This window comes from Zeugodacus cucurbitae, chromosome 4 (genome assembly GCF_028554725.1).
Source record: "Zeugodacus cucurbitae isolate PBARC_wt_2022May chromosome 4, idZeuCucr1.2, whole genome shotgun sequence".
NCBI lineage: Eukaryota > Metazoa > Arthropoda > Insecta > Diptera > Tephritidae > Zeugodacus > Zeugodacus cucurbitae.
In genome coordinates this window covers 69,521,686-69,545,297 of record NC_071669.1, presented here as the reverse complement: position 1 = coordinate 69,545,297, position 23,612 = coordinate 69,521,686, and the positions used below count along the sequence as shown (strand labels likewise).

Sequence of the window (23,612 nt, the reverse complement as noted above, 5' to 3'; positions counted from 1 at the left end):
CGAAGTGTGTGGTCTGGCGTTGTTGTTGGTTGAACACTATATTCTTCCTGTTGGCCAATTCTGAACATTTCTGGTCGATCGCCTGCTTCAAGCTTGCTTGTTCGTTGTAGATAGTAGAATTAAGCGTCTGGAGAGCAGCTCATAGCAACAAAACCTTCCTGGCCGTCAATGCCGGATTGGCCACTGTTTGGGAAGATGCACCGAGTCGAGTTCGTTCCCTTTCAGAATGCGTTGATTCGGTCCAGAAGTTTTTTTTTGCGTCAAATCATGTGACACCCAAACATCAAGCTTTTTTGTGTAGCCTTCTGCAGGTGGTTTAAAATGGTTTGGTGACTAACTCCCATCTTCTGGGCGATGTCACGAGATGCCACATACCGGTCTATCTTGATGTTTTCCATCATTAGATCCGTATTCGTCGTCACAGGTCTTCCGCCGGCTGGCTTATTCACACGCTCTGAATCGTCGAAACCATTCCTCCGCAGTTCGAAGTGATAGAGTACCGTCCCCCAAAACACCATTAATCTCACGGAACGTTTCTCCAGCGGATTTGCCTTTAATGAAGGAAAACATAAAAAAGCGCGAATTTCGGCGTTAGTGAACTCCATGTTTACATGTCTATAACTGTTGAACGCAATATTCAAACTAATCATGCATAGTGTCGTTTTGTAGGTTATGTCAAGACCTTTCAAAGATGTATAGTATTGCCAGATACGAGCTCTGTAGTGCTTGATACATAGCCGCGAAATGCAAAAGACAAAACGGCGGAAGAGAGATATTTGATTTTTTGTTGCAGTAGAAATCAAAAAAAATTTACTTGTTGGTGGCATTTATACTGGTTCCGAGATAAACAAAGTCCTTAACTTTTTGAAATAATTAGCTGCCAACAATGAAATAGTTCCCAAGGCGTGAGGCATCTTTGGGCTCCAGGTATTTTGTCTTGCCTTCGTTCACCACAAGACTCTTTCACTTCTCTTTCGAATAGATAATACCACTGCGATTTTGATTAGAAGCGAGTAAGATATTACATTATACGGTATATAAGGCCTAGAAGAACATTTTTACTAACTTAACCTCACTTTTAGAATTTTTTCTTATCTTAACTATACTTAACATTAAATTAAATGAAATGATAAGCTGTTGTCAGTCAGCTGTTTCTCAGTTCTCTCGCCAGATGGTGGTGGACAATACTAATTTCATTTCATTGATGAAATATTTTAACTTTAACTTTTCCTTACAAATACAATAAAATTAATATTAAATATTAATATAAAAATATTAAAATCTTTTATAAATAAATTAACTTTTACTTGCTTAAAATACGTTTAGTTGTTCTCCACTAATACGCAAACAAATACTTATATTCGAACAAAATTTCCTGCCGGGCAACCTAACCTCACATTCATGACGTGCACTTCACGCATACGCATACACATACATATTTGAGTTCACACAATTACTAGGAACAACAATTGGCAATTTGTATGTAGTTAACATTGAACTGTATTTACAATAACAACAACAAAAGCAAGCCAAACACAAAAATATATTCAAAACAGGATAATTAAAACGAGAAACAGTTGAGAAAAAACGCAAACAAGCGTGTAGCGCAGGGATTACAAATACACAGGCAACCTTAAATCTAAAAAAAAAAAACAAAAACAACATTAAATTAAATCACACGCGAAATCATGTCGGCCGACGACGGTAGTCAGTGCCCACTCTTACAATTGGATTCTGAGCCGCTGCTCACACCTGCGCTGCTGTTTGTTGTGCTGCTGATATTTGTGGCTGCCGCTGCCGTTGCGGCTGCCTAAGAGCCACCGACCACTCCACAGTCAAGCAAATACAAAGCAAAGCGAAGCAGAGTCAAGTCAAGCCGTCGTCGCGGCGTGCAAACGATGCTGGCGACGAGTGAAATTGCTGAAACGAAATACTTCGGCGCTTGTGGTTTCCGTTTCGTAACACTCGACGTCTAAAAGTCAGCAGCGACAGTGGTGGCAGTGGCAAACGCGCTCGCAGTGCCGCATACAATTCGATTTAATTCGATTCACAAACGCACACAGCCACACACGGCGCGAATAGCTGTATTTATTACGCCAATACGAGTCCGTTGTTTATGTGCAGCCATTTGTGTGCGCCGAGTGAATAAGTGACATTTGTAAACAGCTGAATTAAAATCGAAAAAAAAAACAACAAAATAACAACAACAAAAACAAATAAAATTGGTAAATAGTGGCAGTGTGGCAGTGCCAGGCGTTCGGAGTGCGCGTGTAAAACGTCAGTGGTGAGGCGTGTGTGTGCCACATTTGGCAAGCGGTGAGTCAGTGAGTCAGCGCGAGTCGTCAGTGTGCGAACGAACGTCAATGGAGGACCAAGTGAATGAGTGGATTACATAAAAGGCGAAAATGTCAGCGCACAAAATAAAGATAAATCATTGCGTTGCAAAGAAAAAAAAATTCGAATGAATTTCGAAAAAAAAGTCAAAGAAATAACGGTATAATAATCACAAGTGAGTAGTAGAGCAATAAAGTGCAACTAAAACGAAAGCGCAAATTATTAACTGTAAATTTTAATTGCAACAAAAGTCAATACATACGTGCATGCAAATTACATACAAAAAACAACAACAACAACAATAATAATGTGAACGCGTGTGTGACCCGGAACGCCCACCATATATATCGACTGAATGCTGAATGTTGGCAAAGTGCATGCGAAAAAAGTGCAAAAACAAACACACAAGCAAAGACACAAAGAGTGAGCAAACAAAAACCAATAACAACAACAATAATAAAATAATATAAAGTGCAATATATATTTAACAAACAAATTAAAAAAACGTGTCCTGTGCCGATTCATGCTTGGCACAAAACTCATTCTTTCGGAGTTTGCAGCGGCAATCCAAGCGAAGCCAAGCCAAGCACCGCCAACACGCATACTCACACCAAAGCGCTGCAGCAGCGAAAGAGCAATTTGCTGTGGCAGAGCAAATACAATACATAAGAGTGTTGGAAAAAATCCATCAGCGTAAACGAGTAAATAAGTGTGTGTTTCGCGTGTCTGTGCATGTGTGTGCGTGTGAAAAGGTGTGGAAAGGTATAGCAACGCACACACACACACACATAGCAACATACATATTTGTTGAGGTAGTGCATGTGGCATGTGGCGTGTGTCATGTGAGCTAAGAATATTGTAAATCATACAAGCATGTGGCAGCATGGAGAATTTATTGCCACAGTTATTGCTTACATATCTACTAAATTGTACATATGTATGTGTATAATACGCGAAAGGGTGTCGTCGTTCTTCATATTTGTAGTGGTGCGAAAAAATAAATTCATTAAAAAATCAAGAAAAAATATAGTTCTCTCCCTTCATTGATACATCCTTTGTTGATCAAACACATGCCACTTTAAGTAATTTTCAGAAAGCGGAAAAAATCAATTGCTAGTGAAATATAGTGCTAGTACAAAATATAATTTGTAAAGCAATATTTATCTCTTACTGTAAAGTCATAAAATACAACTTATTTTCATTGGGAAACTTATGTTGATGAAATTTACACATATATAAATCTGAAATAGTATATCTGGAGTTTAATGGAAATTATTCAACTCATTCAAAAATTTAAAAATGTCAATAATAAAGATCGAAATGAGTGTATTCGGTGGACAGAAAGCTTCTTAACCTTTTTTGATATCAAAAGGATCAAAATAGGAATTTTTCCCAATCCTAAGACTTAAAAAAGTTACAAAATTTAACCAAACTCCATTGCCATATATAATATGAATATACAATAAAAAACAATATTTCTACCCAGAGAATGGATCTTATGGATTATAACTTTCATTGTAATCTATTGCTGCATAACATGAGAAATATTACAAATTTTTTTTTATGAAAATATGCATTCTTTAAAGCATAGACAGATGAAAATGATCGACTATCTCATTGTTTATTTTTATTAATAATAAATTTTAGACATTCAAAAATCAAAACATATATTTGAGACAATCATAATTTGACATTACAATTTCCACATTTTTCTCTAGAAAACTGAAAAGTTCATCTCTTACTCAAAGCACTGTGCGGCTTTAGCAATATTCACTAACCCGAATTAACCCACGATTACTATATGGTACGGTTTTTCGCATTTTCCAGAAAGTTTATATATTAAATATATCTAATGAATCGCAAAATATAATTAATTTTCGTGCTCAGGTGGTCAAAATATTTAGGTGTATTTCATTTCAGAATACTCTGAAACATAAAAAGTTCTGGGCAGTACCGGGATAAATTCCAATATGAACCACAGATACATTACATTAAGATTTTGATACTTCTAAATGAGATATTTTCTGTTCTCAGCTTAAGATGTTAGGCGGGTTTCAGTGGTCGAATAGCATTATTATTGTATACAGCCATATACTTAATTTAAAAATTCATCATAACAAAGATAGAAGCAGTATTTTGTTAAGTATCTATTTACAAATTTCGAAAACTCAGCCGTTGGTTCCTCATCTCCCTTGACGTCACAAAAAAATCTTCTTGCCATGGTCGTTATTGGACGAATGACGAATGATATTACAAATTGAAATTTGTAAAACAAATTTTTTGAAAAAAAATATCGCCATCTATTGGCTCTAAAAAATTAGTCGTAGTAAAAAAAAATTCTTCGTTCATTAAGTAGATAATATTTTTTCAAAAATATTTTGTGCAAAAATCGAACAAAATCGCTTCATGACTTTTCGAGAAACTTGTCTACCGACTCAAAATAATGAGTTTTGAGATAAACACCTTTAAAGTTTTAAAGTGTTCTTAAAGTCTATCTCCTAGAATTTTACTAAAATCGATTTGAAATTTTTAAATAATTTTTAATACAATCAGACAAAAAACTTCTAATTTCCCAATCCAACTAATACCCTTTCGAGCAGCCAAATTAAGGTTATAATTGAGAAACCAGCTTTTGCCCATCGCACTGCTGGATACTCAATTAACCATCAGCTGTAATAAATTTCTATTTTTGCAGTCCATAAGAAGTTGGTAAGTTTCATCAGCTGATTGCTATTTTATCAATAAACACAGCCTAATTTTGCATCGTGGAGAACAAGCCCCAGAGTTGCATTGCGGTTTGAACGCTATTAGTATTCGATCAAAAATTAAAGTACAGTAAAGTAAAACAGGATTTTTCTTTTGAGTGGTAAATCGATTTAAATCAGCGCATAAATCGAGCAAAGGTCGGTTAATTGATCAATTATCTCCTGTGCGAAAAGGCTATAACTCCTTAAGTTGCAAATAAAGTACACAGTAAAGTTCATAACCTCTTCACACAATCAAGTCCGTGTTCTTTTTTTCATTTATAAAATTTTGTCCTTATTTTTTAAGTGTTTGAATACTCCTATCAATTCTGAAAGAATTCTGAACTTTTGTGGTGTTTCGATCTGACATAATATTTCTTAAATTTTGATTATAAATCTATGGAATTTTGCAATGCCTTGTGGATGTGATTGTACAATATCTAGCTACAAGAAACTTTAAACGTTTTTTTCTAAAGGTGCTCTCATCCTCTACGTCTGACATCACTCTTTTGAGAACATTAGCCATTAGCCCTTATAGTCTATGTTTGCAGGAAAATAAAACAAATTTGTGCAGATGAACGGCCACATATATATGAACAAGAGTGAAATAGTCGTCCAGACACTACTTGCGAAGAAAGCGCAGTTCCATAATTTGCTAAAATAGCATTTGTTCTTATTCTCATAATACCCTCACAGACATACATATATGTGTGTACTTAGCCAAGCCCATAACACTCCTTCAGGCTATTCGAATCGAAAGAACACAACTCAGTAGAACTCATACTCTCTAAGGGCGGTAGACAAGTATAATTATAGCACTGGGTTAATTGGTTAAGTTTATGGTGAAGCGAAATCAACCAACCGAAACGAACCAAAATGAATAAACAAAATCAAAAACAACACAAACAGAATAAGAATCAGCTGGAGAACTAAGAAAAACAATGTCTTACAACTACACTAACAAATCACATAGTAGCACCAAAAATAACTCATAAATATGTGTGTGGAATATAAAAGGGTAAAAACTCCGAAAAGTAGGCTAACAATAGCAAAATACAACAAAACAATAACAATAACAATAACAACTGCCATTAAACAATAGAGGTCATGAATAGAATGCATCAAATAGCACACTACAACTACAAATGCATTACTACAGCAACAACAACAGTAGCGTGCTTTGCTGAGTGGGTGGCAAACTAAATGCTTGTAAATACTGCGCCGACAACAATAGACGCTACAACAACAAACAATGTGGGTTAAATTGCACAATTCAAATTTCGAGTAGCTTGTGTATTATGTGAAAACACAAACAACAACAACAACAACAAAGTAAATCATTATACTATTTTATTGCAAGCCAGCGATTGAATGTGTTCAAGTGACTGAAAGCAGCGTGGAAAACAATGCGAAATATCGAAATGATTAATTTTAAGTGTTTCGTCGAAGTGCAGCGTGCAAAAACGATGACAACAAAACCAAAATATAATAAATAAAAACAGTTCATTAGAAGAGAACAAAAGAGAGTATTATATTCAGATTGATGTGTATTTAGGAGGAAGAAAATAACAATCGTTGCATTTCTTGAGAACTGCAGGTTATTGGTTTCCTGAGCGTATTTCATCTGTAATACATATTTGTAACTGTTGTTTAGATTTTTGGTCGGCAATTATAAGCAATAACTGTACAAATTTAAGGAAAATTTTTAATATAATAGGGAAAATGTTTATTGTTTTTGTAACCACATGTAACAGTTTTGATTTCTATCCTCTTGACATCTATCTACCAAATATATCGGGTAATATGTAAGATATCCTTGAGATAGAATGAAATATTTCATCTGCCAAAATCAGATAGTTCCAGTTCCAGAAATGGGTTAAATCGGTAAAAAATGTACAAAATTTAACCGAACAGAGATAATATACATACGAAGTGTGTTAAAAAAATAACGGGAATTTTCGTTTTTTGGCAAAAAAATATTTCATTCGTCCATATTAATGTTGTCGCCCTTAAAATTGTCCCCGTATTACGCATTTATGTCAGCGAAATAATATATTCGCATTTATGTCAGCGTTTCTTCCAATCTTCGATACCTTTATTAAACTCGACGTTTGAAAGAGCATTTGACTCTTTCAGGGATTTCTCGTATTCCTGTAAGGTTTTTTTGGAAATAGGAGAAAGTCACACAGAATCATGTCTGGAGAATATGGAGGCTGGAGCATCGTTACAGTATTGTTTTTGAAGAATTCTCAAACAATTAACGAGGCTTACGTTTTTAAGGGCCTAAAAAAGGTGATTTTTGGGATTTTTTATTAAAAAAAACATTCTATCAATTATTTCAAAATTTTAAGAATATATTTATACATGTTTCAAGAATATACAGTGAAATTTTTGAAGAAAAAAATTAAATATTTTTTAAGTTACAGTCGATCTCCAACGGCGCGAAAAAAAAGACCTGCACTGCTGCAGTGATTCCGACCTTCTCTAAAAAAAAAAAATCTCGTTAAACTAGATAATATTGTCTGTACAATGACCTAGGATAATAAAAAATGAAAAATTGACAATATGGCGGCGTTTTAAAAAAAATAGTCGAAAATTTTGGTCGTTTTTGGCCTGCCGAAATACATTTTTCGATCATATCAAAAATCGATATGTCATTGTACGGAGAACTATATATAAAACATGTAAAAAAAAATCGATAGTGATCGGGTCATTTGTTTTTGAGTAATCACTGCGTTTAAAGATAAAATGATAATTTTCACTGTTACCGAGCGGCTGCTCTTTAAATTGCTATAACTCAAAAACTATTTGAGATAACGATTTGAAATTGAAAATATGTTATTTTTAAAGGTGTAATCTACCGAAATATATATATAGATTTTTTTGAAATTTCACACTAGCTGTGCCCCTTAAAAAACGAAAAGCTCAAAGCTTATAAAAACACTTCTAACCTTAGCGGCAGCTACAGGCAAAGTAAACTATGAATACAGCTGAAAATTTAGTTTTTAGAAACTTTACTTCAGGGGCTGAATATCAACGTAATAACTTTTTTTTGACAATTGGGCCCCGTTAAATAAAAAAAAAAATTACAATTCCCCTTATATTGAACACATCACGTATAAAGTGCTTTCGTATTATAATTGGTATAACAGCGGTTCATATCATATATATTAGTCTCGATATAACATATAGGAGTATAGTCTCTGATTAGCTCCAAGTTTAGGATAATACTATGGCTTAATGAAAGAACTAGTAGTCGGTACGATAAAAATTTACAAGCTTGGTGAAAAATACGTTCCACTCGAATATATTATTTCCTTATCCTTTTCCATATTTTATTTTGCACACAAAACATAATGAATCCTTCTCCTCTTTGTCTTGTACTGGTGATATGCACTCATTTCGATCACTTCCATTCGGCTACAAACTGCATTTGAATTAATGTTTTTTATTCAAAAATATGTGTTTCTCTTAAAAATGAAAACTAAATACGTTAAATGACTGTATGTTATTTAAAAGTTCATTACCGATCTCTGATATATGCTAATGATCACGCACTAAAGTATGGAAATGTAATGTGTTGTAATGCAAAATACCAACAGCTATTAAGTAAGAATAGAAAACAATTTTTTTTATTGAAAAATATGATTTTACTTCCAGTTCAAAAGTGGTGCTAAAACATTACAAAAACAAATTATGCGCTGCACATAAAGTACACACAAAACTATGAAGTATAACTATGTCAGCGCAAAAAAAAAAATAAATAACCAAACATACCAAGAAAGTGTGTTAAAAGCGCAATACGGAAGAAACTTCCACAACGAACTTTTGCAAACTCGTTAAGCAGTAGCGGACATAAATAATAAAAAAGCTAGCTGCAAAATAAAGCAAAAACAATAACAACGTCAGCTGTGAACACGGTCATGAGTCGTCGACTGCCAGCATAAGCATTGTTGTTGTGACGATAAATAAGACTATTTATTTCTAAAGCAAAAAAAAAGCATATAGAACAACAACAGCCACAAGATGGCGGTGCTATTTAAATATACAAAAAAACAAAACAACAACAAATTATTGAGCTGCAATAAATATAAGCGTGATATTTATTGCAACAATCAGTAAAACAGCAACAAACGAAAAAGCAAATTACGCAGGCAACCCCCTGCAGTACACTACCACGCACAGCACTCTTGCCAACAGCCGGTCAGCCAGCTAGCCAGCTAGCAGAGAGCATCGCCTCCCCTCAGCAACAACTCCAGCGTAGCAAAGTAATTTTTGGCAAAACGTTCGAGTATCGAGCTACGCCGAGCGCCAGCGCGCACACACACTGAGCTCAAAGTCAGTCAGATCAGATCAGTTCGAATTGTTGTGAAACAAATTCGCTTGTTACAAAACTACAAGAACAACAACAACAACAGCGTTATATTACATTTTGTAATATACAAAGAGAGAGTGAGAAAGAGAGCGAGAGTGTGTGTATAAGATAACGCACAACAACAAAATCAACGCTAACAACAACAACAACGCCGCAATTAAGTCCGTCCAGTGATATATATGTATAACTAATTTTTTTCGCCTTTTTCCAATTATTTGTTTTTATTTTTGTTGTTGTTGCCACATTGGGTCATAATGCAACAGAAATGTATTAAATAATATTTCCGAGCATACAAAATCGTTGTGAAAAAAAAACTAAAACTGAAAAAGAAATTGTAATTATTTTTTAAATAAAATATAAGCAATGCTCCTACGCCTTCAATTCTAAAATTAGTAGTCACGGCAATAACTGAACGCAAGTACATACAAACATTTGTCCTGTTTGTTTTTACAACTAAATATAGCAATAAAATTTACTCAGTTTAGTAAACTATAAGTTTGTATGACGTGCATGCACAGACATAATGCGCATAAATTTATAATCAACTTCAGCATTATATACTGGAAAAGGTTGAATCACTTGCAGGCACTGCGAACAACCCACATATACGAACTGGTCAGTGGCCATATTGACTCGTATGGAGATAGCTTCATTATTGAATAACTAAAGGTAGTCAATCACAACAACAACAATAATAACAACAACAAAATATGCTGACTCAGTCAATACACCAGTGACCACTTTGAGGCACACGCACTCTACTTGGATTTTGTATAATAATTGGACATTGTATAACAACAGCAACAACTAACCACTAGTAGTAGTTGTTGTTGTTGTTATTTTTGTATGTTTTACATACGCCTCGAATGTCAACTTTGTCATCAGCATATGAATTTTTGATGTAGACCAACAGACGCAGAGCCATACAGTCAAACAGACCCTTAAGGCGAGACGAGTGCGATGGAGTAAGAGGTGGAGACCCAAAAACACAGGGTACATATACTTACATACTACATGTGAGTGTTTGTGCATAAAATACTTAAAGTATAAAATTTTTAAATACCCAAAGCTATAAAATAATTACGCGTTGGCACATGCAACTCAGCGCCACACACACACACACAAACTAATTGCCGCCCACAAGCGTGTGCATATGTGGGCTGCTAATTGAATGTTCAACTACAACTCACACACACGCACACAAATACGCGCTCATTAAGAGTGAAGTGAGTGAGTAAAGTCGCAACTGTGTGACAAAGCGCAGCAGCCTTTTAAGTTATATATAAAAGTTGGGTCGCCACTGCGTATGAGTAACACGCCGCAGAAAAGGTAATTAATTGTTGGTTGCCAGTGAGCGCGAAGCATAAATAACTGCAGCGCGTAACAGTAAAAACATTAAAAAGGTGTTAAGAGCAGCAGCACACTCACGCGTACATTTACTTAAACAGCGCGCCGCAACTGCCAGAGGTGGTTGTGTGTGGAGTCAGCTGAAGCGCCTAATGAGCAAAAAGCTTAAAACTTAATTAAGCGTATATGAAAGATGGTTGGCAAGACAGCAAGCTGAAGAATATTTTATGCGTAAAACAATATATAAATAAAAGGCAAGAAGAAGCACAAGCCAAGCACAGTCTAATGTTAATGGACTGAAGTTGACTGGAGTTGAGCATAAGGAGTTATATAACTGTTAACAGATTTTGCACAACGGACAACCATAAATGAGCTAATAAAGAGAGACAATTAAATATTCAAAAAACGCTCAATACTTTTTAAAAGCAACTTTGCAATCAGCGCATTGTTACATGCCGTAAGCAAATACATACAGACAATTGAAGAATTGAAGTGTGGAAAAACCAGCGAATAAAGTCAAATCTTTATATTTCCACTGCATATATAAAAATTTCATTTCATCTCTTGCCACTTGTGCGCGCCAAACGAGCAGCAACATCAAATTTTCGCCTGCACTCAGAAGCAAAAAAAAAACCCAAACAACAACAAAATCAACAAAGAAATGAAATGAAATGAAATAAAAGCGGAATACATAACGAAGAAGAAACTTTTAACGTTAAGCATCGTTTTAACACGACAAAAGGACATAGCCAGAGACACAGACACAGACAGTGCGACGCATTAGAGCAACAACAGCAACAGCCATACCAATAGTGGCAATAATCATAATACTCTTGGCGACACTGTGACAGTTGATTGCCGACAACAACAACACGACAAGCCATAAGTAACAACTTTAAATACTACAAAAACAACAACACGCGGCAATATAACAACAAATTAGAGCGCAACCAAAATAAATGCGTGACATAAATCGTTGTAGCCCAACTGACAGTTTGTCTACTAAAGCTTTCATTTCATTGCCTGCAAGCGAATAAAGGCAGAGCAGCAAGCGGCAATAAGAATAAGAATTAACAAAAAAAAAGTTGAAAAAAGCTTATGCATAAAAGTAGCGCAAATACAAATATTGTGGCTTGTCATTGTCATGTGTATATGACACTGATAACAACAAAAACTTAAAAACGTCGAGGCGAACATAAGCTTACACACACACACACACACGCACACACATTTGGGATCAAGATATTGTTGGTGTACGTGTAGAGAAGGTATAAGCAGCAGAGACGCGTTCACACACAAGGAAACGAGTCACGCGTGCCATCAGTGGAGAGAAGTGAAAAGAAGTGAGAAGAGCGATTGCAACTACCCTGTGATATATATAAATTGCACTGTAAGTTTATTTAAATTAATTAATTAGCAGAAAATAAAATAAATTAAATATAAAAAAAATTAAATACAAAAATAAATAAATTAAAATAGAAATAAATTCAAAAAAATTAAAAAAAAAATTAAATTTTATAAAAAAAATTTAATTAAAATTAAAAATTTAAACATAAAATATTGTCAAAAACGTAAAATAAATCGGCAAATAGTAAAAATTATTTAAAGCAAAACTAAAACTAAGAAGCACGATTAAGCGCATACACTCGAGTGCATACGATTAGCAGAGCAAATAAAATATAAAATAAAATATCAAAATAAAAATTTTAAGAATTATTAACAAAAATAATAACAAATAAAATAAAATAAAATTAATAAAATCATAGAAAAAATATAAAAATTAATAAAATTAAAATTAAAAAATTAAACAAAATATATTAGAAAACTTATAAAATTATAAAGAAATTAAAAAAAAAAAACCTTAAAGAAAAGAAAATAACTACTTTCAACGGTTTTCGAAAAACTTGCGAACTTAAAGCTAAATTAAAAAATTGTAGCGCTAACTAGAAGCAAAGAGCGTAATAAGAAAATAAAAAAATTAAAATATTTTTAATTTAATTTTAAAATTATATAAAAAATCATAAAAATACTGTAACTACTTCGAAAACACATTTAAACCGCACGTAAATACTTCGTAATACTTGGGAGCGGCGCCAGCAACGATTATCGATTCGTTGCTTACAAAAAAAGAAAACAACAACAGCTAAGCGTGTGTTCGCGTTTTCATGCATTTGCTCAATAAACATTTGTAAGCGCAAAAGACCACAACAAAAACAAACAAGCACTCGTACAACAACAGCAATAGCCAACAACACAACCACAACAACAACAACAACAACAAACAGAACGAACCAAAAATGGGTGACGAACAGGAAGAGCGCACCTTCAAGGAGAAGATGCTCTTCTACACCACTGCCTTCTTCATACTACTCGGCACATTTAGCATGTTTGCCTTCCTCTTTCTCGTGCCGTTCGTCATAGAGCCCGCCTTCACGACGATCTTTATGCAATTCGAAGAGGTGCCCGCACTGTGCGAAACCTACGATGTGGAGACATATTTCGGCGCCAAGAATTGCTCGTGGGCATCGTGTCGCGAGGGCTGCACAAAGGATATTTACACGTGTACACAGATACGCGTCAATTATCGACTGAATTTGTACAATTACACAGATGAATTCAATTTCACTGAGTATCACATCAATTTGGCTGAGGCGGAACGCGAATTGCCGCCAGTCAAGCGTACCGATCGTTATGAACGTGCCATACGCGATTACGATTACGATGCGGCCACGAGTGATGCCGCAAAGGCGAATCAAATGGATGTGCCCGCGGCGGCGGCTCTAATGTCCAGTCCCTCAGTGGCGTTGGCCGCAGCGGCGGCGGCGACGACAAGCGAACAAGTACGACTGAATACGATCACTTTCGGCAGTGAGGCTGCGGGCATTGGCGGTGACGGCACGAGTGGTTATCTCGTCGATGAGGAGCCGCTCGATGAGGATGTGGGCGGTCCCGGTAGTATATTGTTCAACGAAGAACGTCATCCATTCGATGAGATCTCCGAGCTGAATGAGGGTCTCATGGGTAATAATTCAATGTATTTCTATGTGGGCGCACGTCTCTTTCCCAACGTTAAGGGTTGCGGTTATCCGCCCATGCTCAATTGTACGATTTGGCTGAAACGTTATACGAAGATTGGTATTAAGTTTCCATGCTACTATTCGAAAGTCGATCCAAGTTTGGTGATAAGCGATTTGGATTATTGGCAGAACACATTGAATCTGATCTATTCGATGGCCATACCAATACCATCGTTTATTATATCGGTGATATATCTGACATATGCATACTTCAAAATCTATAATGAGGATGAAGAAACGGCGCCGCTCGATAAGAATGCCGAAGATATGGATATTGATGAGGGTGAGGTGGACGAGAGTGATGGCGCTGCGTTGGCTAACAATGCGGCCGGCAGTCAGATCATCAATATGGACTCGACGACGGGTGAGAGTTGCGTGGATGTGGTACTGCCGAATGGTGGCCCCGGCATGACGACCTCTATATCGCAGGGCGGTTCGGTCACAACGCCGGGTCAGTATTTGGCGCAATCGCCGGGCGGCTCACAAATGACACCCAATTCCGATATGAACTCGTTCGGTCATCAGCTTAAGGTGCAAATGGCGGACGAATTGTCGCGTGACTCATTGGAAAATGGTGTGCTGTCGACATCGAACTCGGTGCAGGGGTAAGTACGAAGTGCTTGGTGGTTGACATCTTTTGTATATCGAGGAATAAAGTATATTATAAAAGTTTTAAAAGTTTATTATGGAATACTAGGGAGCGCTAGTTGAGTTTAGGTTGTGACTTACTCTTCTTAATTTTGGTTGAAAGTGGAAATTATTATGCTTTTAGAGTTAGAGCATCTATCTAATGATAAATAGTATGGCTTTATGTCACATAAATCACTAATTTAAATGGGTAAAGTATACACAGTATGACATAATTTCCAAACACCCACGCTTACTGTAAATAAATATGAAAATTCATTGTTTGTATGTCATAATTTGATATTTTTCTGTTTATTACATCGATTTAACAAATTACTCAAATTACTTTTATGACTCACTACAAGTTAATTAATCACGCCTAACGGTATTTACTTTATCAATTTTTCCCCACAATGCGAACATTGTTTGCTTTTGTGTTTGTCTTTCGTTTAGTCAATCCAGATTTTATCATGAAAATGGCTCATCTTGATACAACACAAATGAGCACTCCTCGAGTACCGTACATGGCGGCTATACTCGTACAGAATACAAGTGGCCTTGAGTTGTCTTTACATCAATATTGTAAAAATATGTTGATGCATATGTAGAACAAGTTTCATACATATATATAATATTTCATAATATTTATATATAATAGAATTATTCACTCCGCCAGCAGTTTGACCTATACATGATGACGTAAGCAGTTTATCTTCTTTTACAATTTGTTTGCGGGGAAAAGTGTGGCAAAGGGTTTTCCGTTACAAACTGTGTGTAAACAAATCCATAAACCAAATTCATACTCATTATTTATTTTGGTTGCTATTTCTGATAAATCTTTTCAATATGTTGACTTGACCTCGTTTGTCTGACGCTTGTTACTCGTATAAACAAGCAAATCATGTAGGAAGCCAAAAAAAAAAGCAAAAACAAGTACAAGTTTTTGTCTTCATTATGAGTTGCTTTCGATAATAGAACACCAAAAATCACTTATTTTTATTTTAAAGAATATATAAACATAAATTGATTTTTAAACTTGTTTGATGACGATTCTGCAATTCTCTATGATCTATTCGTGTAAACAAATGGCTACTACAAACATAAGGTGACCAGAACCTTTCATCTCAATGAGTCTCCATATCATAAATGAGTCCCATAAAGAAGAAAAGACTAGGAGAGAGGCCAATCCAAGCAAAACTATAACTTGGGGGTTACCATATAAAGGTTCAAACTACTAATAAATGTGTCTAGATACAAAGTGTCTCAGGAGATATTCGCAAAATATAGTCAAAAACACTGTATTTTTAATTCCAAGTGTACAGCACATGTACTTTCTGATCCCAAAAACAATTAATTAATTTACTATATTACTGATGGTGGATAAATCTCTTCGAAGAGGAGTCTTCATATAAACCAAAGGTTTGGGGGTCAAATGTTAGGTTAGGTACAGATGCTGACCCTCGCGACAATTGTTTCGAAGTGTCCCATTTGAACAGACAAGCCACCGATCCATTGTGATGCCAAAAGAAAAGACTTTATCTCGAAAATGGCACTTAGCGCTCTGAGACTATCAAAAATTGTATGAAACGCTAATGCTTCCTTTGTCAAGAGTTCCGGTTCCAGCGTTAACGTTGCTCACGACGGAACCCCTGCTAATTCATTGGAACTATATATTAGATGTATTCAACACTTGCTTTGCTTGACGATTTTAGAAAGACTTTGTTTTAAATCAATGCCTCTTCACCTTCTGCCTTAAGGGAGGGGTCTGGGTTTTCACTTTCGAAATTTTTTTTTCTTTTATCTTATTGCTTAACATTTCAAGAATATGTCCTCAAAATTTTAATCCGATCTAAGCACTATTCATGAAGTTATTGTTTAATTAGTCTCGGGGCCTTTAACGCTCTAAACTACTTTTTTGAAGTCCGTGTTCACTGAAACTACTCGACCGATTCATTTCAAACTTGGTACACATTTTCTTCACATAAAATACCTCCCCCTACGTTAAGAAATTTTTTTTTTAATATTAAGGGTGTTTCCCACCCTGAAAATGGCGGAAATTTTAGTCGAAAATAACGGTTCACACTTTAGATGGCCGCCAAAAACTTTTAAATAAAAAAAATAATAATCAGAGAACGTTGGGGGGAAGATTTGTTTAAAATTTAACTAAATTTTTATGGTTTTTCATTTTCGGATAATTTCCGGCCGAGTTACAGTGAACACCGCAAATTGTTTTTTTTTTTTTCAAGACGTGCTAGGGGAAGCTCTATCACGGGCTAAGGGTTTAATATTTTTGCATGAAAAATGTACAGAACATAGTCAAAACTATGCTCAATAATGTATAGAAGGTTTGAATAAAATTGCTTAATCGATATTTGAGATAAAAAATCACAAAAAAAGTGTTTTTTTTTTTGCGCTGAAACCCAGACCCCACCCTTAATTCCTTTATAATTTTAGTATGTTACGCTTATATAATTGAAAATCGAATTTTGCTTTATAAAAAAGTATTGTTAAATATGTATATGAAATAAACATTGCCTACATTTAGGCGGATAACTCAAAACATCAAAGGATAATATATTGAGGTCAATATTAAAAAAGATAAATGGGAGACAATAATACAACAGTAAAATAAAGTGACGTGTTTTAGGAGTGAATTAAATCGATAAATATATAATAATTGTGAAATTCACAATCAAAACTCCTTCTAAATATCGATCAGTTTGAAGAAAATCTCAACCTAACGAAACGAAGCTAAACACACGTAAACACGCATACACATGCAGGTAAATGTATATTAACAAACGGACAAGTGGAAAAACTGCTACTCGAATGGCAACCAAGGCCATCTTTCATTGCATCTCGTTTCAAAAGACGAGTGCAGAAGCGGAATTTTTCTTAGTCATTTGCTTTGCTCATTACACTAATATGCACACACACACACGCACACATGCAGCAGCGCGCACAACACACATACACACACACCGTTATAGTTGTATGCCCGCACATCAGCACAAATGGCAAGCAATGTAAGACCACTTAACATTGTGGCCAACAATAAGTACGGAAAAAAAATATCAACAAATATTACAGCAATGGTCACAGAAGTGGCGACTATGGCCACAACGGAAATGTGACAAGCATTATTTGCACACACGAGCAAATACACAAGTGCAAAGTGTCAACGGCAATTTTCAAAAGGGGCCCAAAACTGCATTTCGATTTAGGTCAGTAGCGCGAGTGCCAAGGTATATTTTGTTATTGTAAGGAATTACAATAAAAGTGAATTTATAATTGTATGTACCCAGTGGGAAATATCTTTCAGTATTGAATAAGGTCACTTTACTTACAAATTATTATATCTGAATAAATTTGAAATTAAATTGTTAATAATTGGAACCAAATTATATACAATTTCCCTCTTTAGTTAAAAGCTCTGTCATTCGCTAAACATCAGCCTACAACAATTAGTAGTTTGATATCATCAAGATGCTTCATTTTTTCCTAACGGTTAGCTTATTGTACACACCGTATTTCCTTCTTTCCTCGCTTGCTTGCCTTCCACTGCATATCCATAATGAGCAATGATTAGTAGAATTGAAAATAAATGACAGAAATGTGTCGATATCCATCCTAGACATTGAGCAAATGCGATCCATTTGTAGTTGTATGCTACAAGTCCAATATTCAATTGTGTGGTATGGGTACATGAGTAGTCTCGTAGTTGTCCAATGTAAACACATTTAGTACTAATTGGATTGTTAAATTGTATTCTAATAGAGCAATTTAGTAAGCTTATTACAGTAAAGGTAAGTCTGACTGAGGTGTGTGCATTGTTCTAGTTGTAAGTCTTGAAATCTTTAATTTTTTTTGTGTCTTAAATCATATTCATGCATATTAGAAAATATTGTCACACTTTAAAAGTGGATATTGAGCATGGAACTTTCTTGTAATTGACAAGAACAGTTTTTAATAATGTAAGTAGTGTAGATTTTCTCCACTAAATGCCTGCTTAATAATTGAGTGACTAGCCCGAACTAGCAATACTTAGTCTTGCCATAAATTTTGTTACAAAGTTACAATGCATACAGCACAAATTCCCTGAAAAATGTTCCATTACATTTTATTATAATTTTTATACGGCGTCCAATTAGTTCAGTGTTTTTTCTGCTTAATAAAAAGGAGCTAAAGTATATTGAATTGCGGTGATTTTTACTTAACTGTGTAAGAAGCGAAAATAAAATTTATGAGTTTCTTTAAAACTTAATATTTCGAGACTGTTTGCTTACCGCACTATTGATCGTTTTCCCAAATGTCTACAGTTGATGACAGAAAGAGAAGTGATCATCAGCGCGAATCATGTTCCCGAACACATCCACAGAAATCCCCTTAGGAAACAGTAAATTATCTCAAGGGAAATTGATACATCAACCAGATCAATGACAGGACTTTCCAAAGGAAAGCCTACCGTTGGTCCTGACAATACGCTTGAATCAAAATGCGACTTGGACCATGAAAGTATCATTTTTATAGATGAACTGTTGAAGAAGCAAATCGACAAAATCTCCGCAAAAAGTTTCAAAGACACGTAAAATGTTTTTCGAGGGTTTCAGTGGTCACCATTTAGCTGATGTTGTGGTTTGCTAGGGAGTCTCCTGTAGAAGAGTTACAACTCTTCACTTCAGTGAAAACATGTAGACAAAAGATCATACTCCAGAACACACAATATTCTTGGTTTCTAAGCTACAAATAATTGGCTGCCTGGAAGTTCACATTTGAATACTTTAGACTAAGGTTTGCGGTCAGAGTTTGAGAACATTACCCATTCGATGGGCCATATACTTTTTTCAGCATTTTTTCCACAATTTTTGTTGTGATTAAGAGGTTAGGGGTACTCAGGATTTTCAAAAAATCAATTTTTTTTTTGCATTCTCGTTAAGTGTAATATCTTAAAAATATACTCTGAAAATTTGATTTGATAATTGCTTTTAGAGTTATTCGACAAATAACAACGAGCGCTCGGGCACTCCAACACGCTAGTGTGAAACTTTAAATGCTTTTTTCTCAAAACTATGTTTTTTGAACTGATGACAACTGTAACTCGAAAATCGCTCGGTAGATTTTAGTGAAATTTCTACAGCTTTTAGAATGCATAATAAACTCAGGCCTAAACCAAGGATTTTTTTTTTCAAAAATTTCGATTTTTAAGACCTATTAATATTTCCCGAAAATCTAGAAAAAAATTCCTGAGCCCGCCATTTTGTTAATTTTTGAAAAAAAAAAAAATGTTTGGTTCAGGCCCAGGATTATCTATTTATAAAACTAATTTTTTTTATCCGATTAACTTTAGATGAATCTCCAAGGACTTATGATTGTCACCGCAAGGACCTTTTTTTGAAACTGGGTCAACACATATAGCTATAACTTTGGAAATTATAATTTTTTTTTCAAATTTTCGTGACTTTAAGTCAAAACATTGTATAATAATGCCATATTATTACTTTTGTAAAATAACATGATTTAATAGTAAAAAAAATACTGAAAATTGTAATTTTTTCGTGTCTCTGACTACTCCTAACCCCCTAATACCAATAGAAAGTGTCATTTAATATATTTGTATATGTATTATGAAGTAAATTATATTATTATATTTTCATTTTTATAACAGCCTGTACTTGTAAAAAAATTTATGGCAGGACTATGCAGCATCGAACATGTCTTCTTTACCGAAAAAAAAATTATTTTAAAATTTTTCCTCGAATATTGGCTTTAATTTGTAGGACATTAATACAAAAGCAACGTCTTAACAATATACAGAGGTAGTCAAAATTATTTACACATCGGACGTTTTTTACAAGTTTCACACAAACAGCATTCGCTTGTTGTGTTGTTGTTGTCGCAGGGTAACAAAATGCAATGTTGTACTAAACCTTGATCTATTCCTGAGCGAATGAAGTCAGTTTGGCTAGAATAGCTAGAAATGTGGCGGAGAAATAAGCAAATGAACTACAGACTCGCAGTAGTCAAAAGTATTTACACAGATTTTTTTGCGTCAAAAGTATTTACACACGGCGATTTAGCCTTTATCCTTGGATTTGGTTGGAGCAAAAGTAGTAATTGGATTCTATGGCATTTAAAACAAACTAACTCAGCTTTAAAATATAAAAATTGGTAAATAAAATGCAGAAACCAAAGGAATTAAGGATTATAACTAGATCGGAGACTGTTACTAAGTTTAAGACTGGGGTTTCGTCTTCGGAGTTAGTAAAAATTTATAGAATTTAAAGGAATACTGTTTATAATATTATTAAAAAGAAGGAGACGAACAATTGCAAAGAGAGATTCTTTAAAGAGAACTGGGCAGAAACCTGTGATAACTCGAAGATAATGTAGCAGATTAGTAGGAACTGTCATACAAAATCCCACAATTAGTCCTTTTAAGTGAAGCAAATCAAGTTGACCTCCGCAGAGTCCTGACCTAAACTTTATTGAAAATATTTGGGGTTTCGTTAAATATCAGAGGTCAATTGGTCTAATTTAACAATTAACTTAGCGTCCATATGTGTTTAATCAATTCGGACCATAAAATAGGTTGTTATTGATGCCAAAGACGATGTAACCAATTATGAATTTATCGTCTTAGAATAGTAGCTTAGACTAAACATTAAAATTAAAAAAATTATAATTTAAAAACAACGAGTCTTCAGTTCATTTGCTTATATCTCCGCCATATTTCAAGCTATTCTAGCCAAACTGACTTCATTCGCTCAAGAATCGATCAAGGTTTACAACAACAACGCATTTTGTTACCCTGCGACAACAACAACAACAAGCGAAAGCTTTTTGTGTGAAACTTGGAAAAAAACGTCCGATGTGTAAATAATTTTGACTATATATATATTTGGCGTAGGAACCGCTTTAAGCGATTATAGCCATATAGGATGGGGTCATATGTAGAAGTTCACGCAAGTGAGGAAAGTTTCTGATTGCCATTCACTTGGGAGTGGCCAGGAACGATTCTTTTGCATATGACTCAAGCAGCTCACGACTTCCGGTTTTAGACCAAGTATCCCCTGGGTAGCTAACAGACATCCGTTTGGAGGCGAGCTAAAGTGAGAAGGCGAAGCCCGCTTGTGCGGTTGTGCGTAGGGCTTGGGACCCACCACATAAAAAAATCTCCCCAATGAAAACAAATAATTTTGACTACCTCTGTATATTTTGTAGTAGTGTATTTATATGTGTTGTGATTACACATAAAAAAACGTCACGGCGTATGAGCAACCTTTATTTCTTGTAGCTTTATTATTTAAATATTCCACAGAAAAGCTTCTGAATGAGCTTGACAATCCTAAATGAGATTCCTTAAGATTTGATTATACAAAAGGTTAGCAAATTTCAGATGATTTTGGTTACATGAATATATAAAATAGAACTAAATAATAGAAACAAAATGGTTTATACATATAAGCTAATAAATATCATGAAATAATGTCTTTAATTTTTTTAGCTATATATAACTGACAACACAGCTATTGGTTTATAAACGCAAAAGAACTTATTATCTCGCTACCCTCTAAATGATGCAACACAAATGAAACTTACCTCAATTTCATGTTAATTTTAATTGTTGATTGTTATTATGTAATTGCAGAAACTTGAGCAAGACGATGACGACGAGTATCTCAACTCCACCTGGGCCGACGGCAGCAGTTTAAAACGCAAAGTCCACGGCATGGATAATGTACGTTTTCGCATTGGACAATGAAATGTGTGCGCACCAACTATTTAGCTTTTAAAGTCTCAGCTATCGTACGAAATTACCATAAATGATAGTAATTATAAAGGATACAATTAGCTAATATCGCCGCATACATATGTATGTATGTACATATGTATATGAGTTAGGCAATCTAGTACATACATATATGCAGCACTGCAGCACAAGCAAACTCACACAAAGGACAATGCAATAAATTTCAGTAATTATTAAGTGAACACACTAAGAAAGGGAACTAGCAAAATACAAACAAAAAATATAAACTTGTAGTTATGCGCTGCTTACTACATATTTAATAACTAAATATAGTATACTCAAGTACAGATGCGATTGTATTGTAAAACAAATAAGCGACTTACTCAGACACACACACACTAGAGCGTCTTAGCTGTTATGCGAATGGCAGTTGATGATATAAATTTATATTATACGAGTACTCATATAATTGAAAATAAATTAATTTTGTTAATGAATTGAAAACAGTTGCCAGGCGTGTGTATCTATCTACAAAACTAATGCAATACTCGTACACACTATGCTAATCTAAACTCTAATGCTGCAGACAAGAATATTACTATATTAGCTAATGCGTATGCATGCAAACACACACAAATACATACATATATAAAAATATATATTTCAACAAACACACTACATATATACTACTATTTTTCTTTCAAATTAAAACTCTTACTCGAGGCATACCCAGTCTGTGTTAGGGGACAGCCACACTGACGCTTACATTAATCGAACACAGACAGCGTGCATACATACATACATACAAGCATTCGAACATACAAACATACATACACACACATATTAGAGCATTCACACACACACACATCACTTACATACTCGTATGTATGTTTAACAGTTGCAAAAAGTATGAATTACGAAAGGAAACTATTTCATTGCATAGTAAATAGTATTAGCGTGTAAGCAGTATGAATCCAAAAAAAAAAAAGAACAAGAAAAAAATATTAGTCTAACTCTTAAAATAAACATATAAATGTTATTTAGCTAGCCACTTTTACACAAATATCGAAATTGAATTGTGAAGTAAAAATTGCAAAGCGTCACACACGGGCATTTGATGCGCAATAAATCGGCTGAGCTAGCAAAATAAGCCAATCCAATCTGAGTGTGTATACTAGGGTGTGCCTTAGTTTTGTGATTTTTTTTCAGGGTTCAACATTTTTTTTTATTTATTATTTACTATTAGTAAACAGTTTTAATTCAACTGATAACAAGTTTATTTATTGTTTTTGTTTTTTTTTTAAGTTATAGTCGGTTTTAAATATTGAAATTTTTTCAAAGTTGTAAGTATTTTTCTT

The 23,612-nt window shown here is 34.6% G+C and overlaps 1 protein-coding gene across 2 annotated transcripts; it reads left to right on the top strand.

Annotated features, from left to right (window-relative positions):
* Positions 1-1,311: 1,311 nt before the first annotated feature.
* Positions 1,312-22,763, top strand: LOC105213516 (protein tipE). Of its 2 annotated transcripts, none has more exons than XM_054228456.1 (3): positions 1,312-2,509; positions 8,739-14,482; positions 22,153-22,763. In XM_054228456.1, the coding sequence occupies exons 2-3, from the start codon at positions 13,098-13,100 to the stop codon at positions 22,214-22,216; spliced, it is 1,449 nt and encodes a 482-aa protein (XP_054084431.1). In that variant the 5' UTR covers positions 1,312-2,509; positions 8,739-13,097; the 3' UTR covers positions 22,217-22,763. The 2 variants fall into 2 exon arrangements, with proteins under 2 accessions (XP_054084431.1, XP_054084430.1); XM_054228455.1 differs by having other exon boundaries at positions 1,312-3,035.
* The last annotated feature ends 849 nt before the right edge of the window (positions 22,764-23,612 follow it).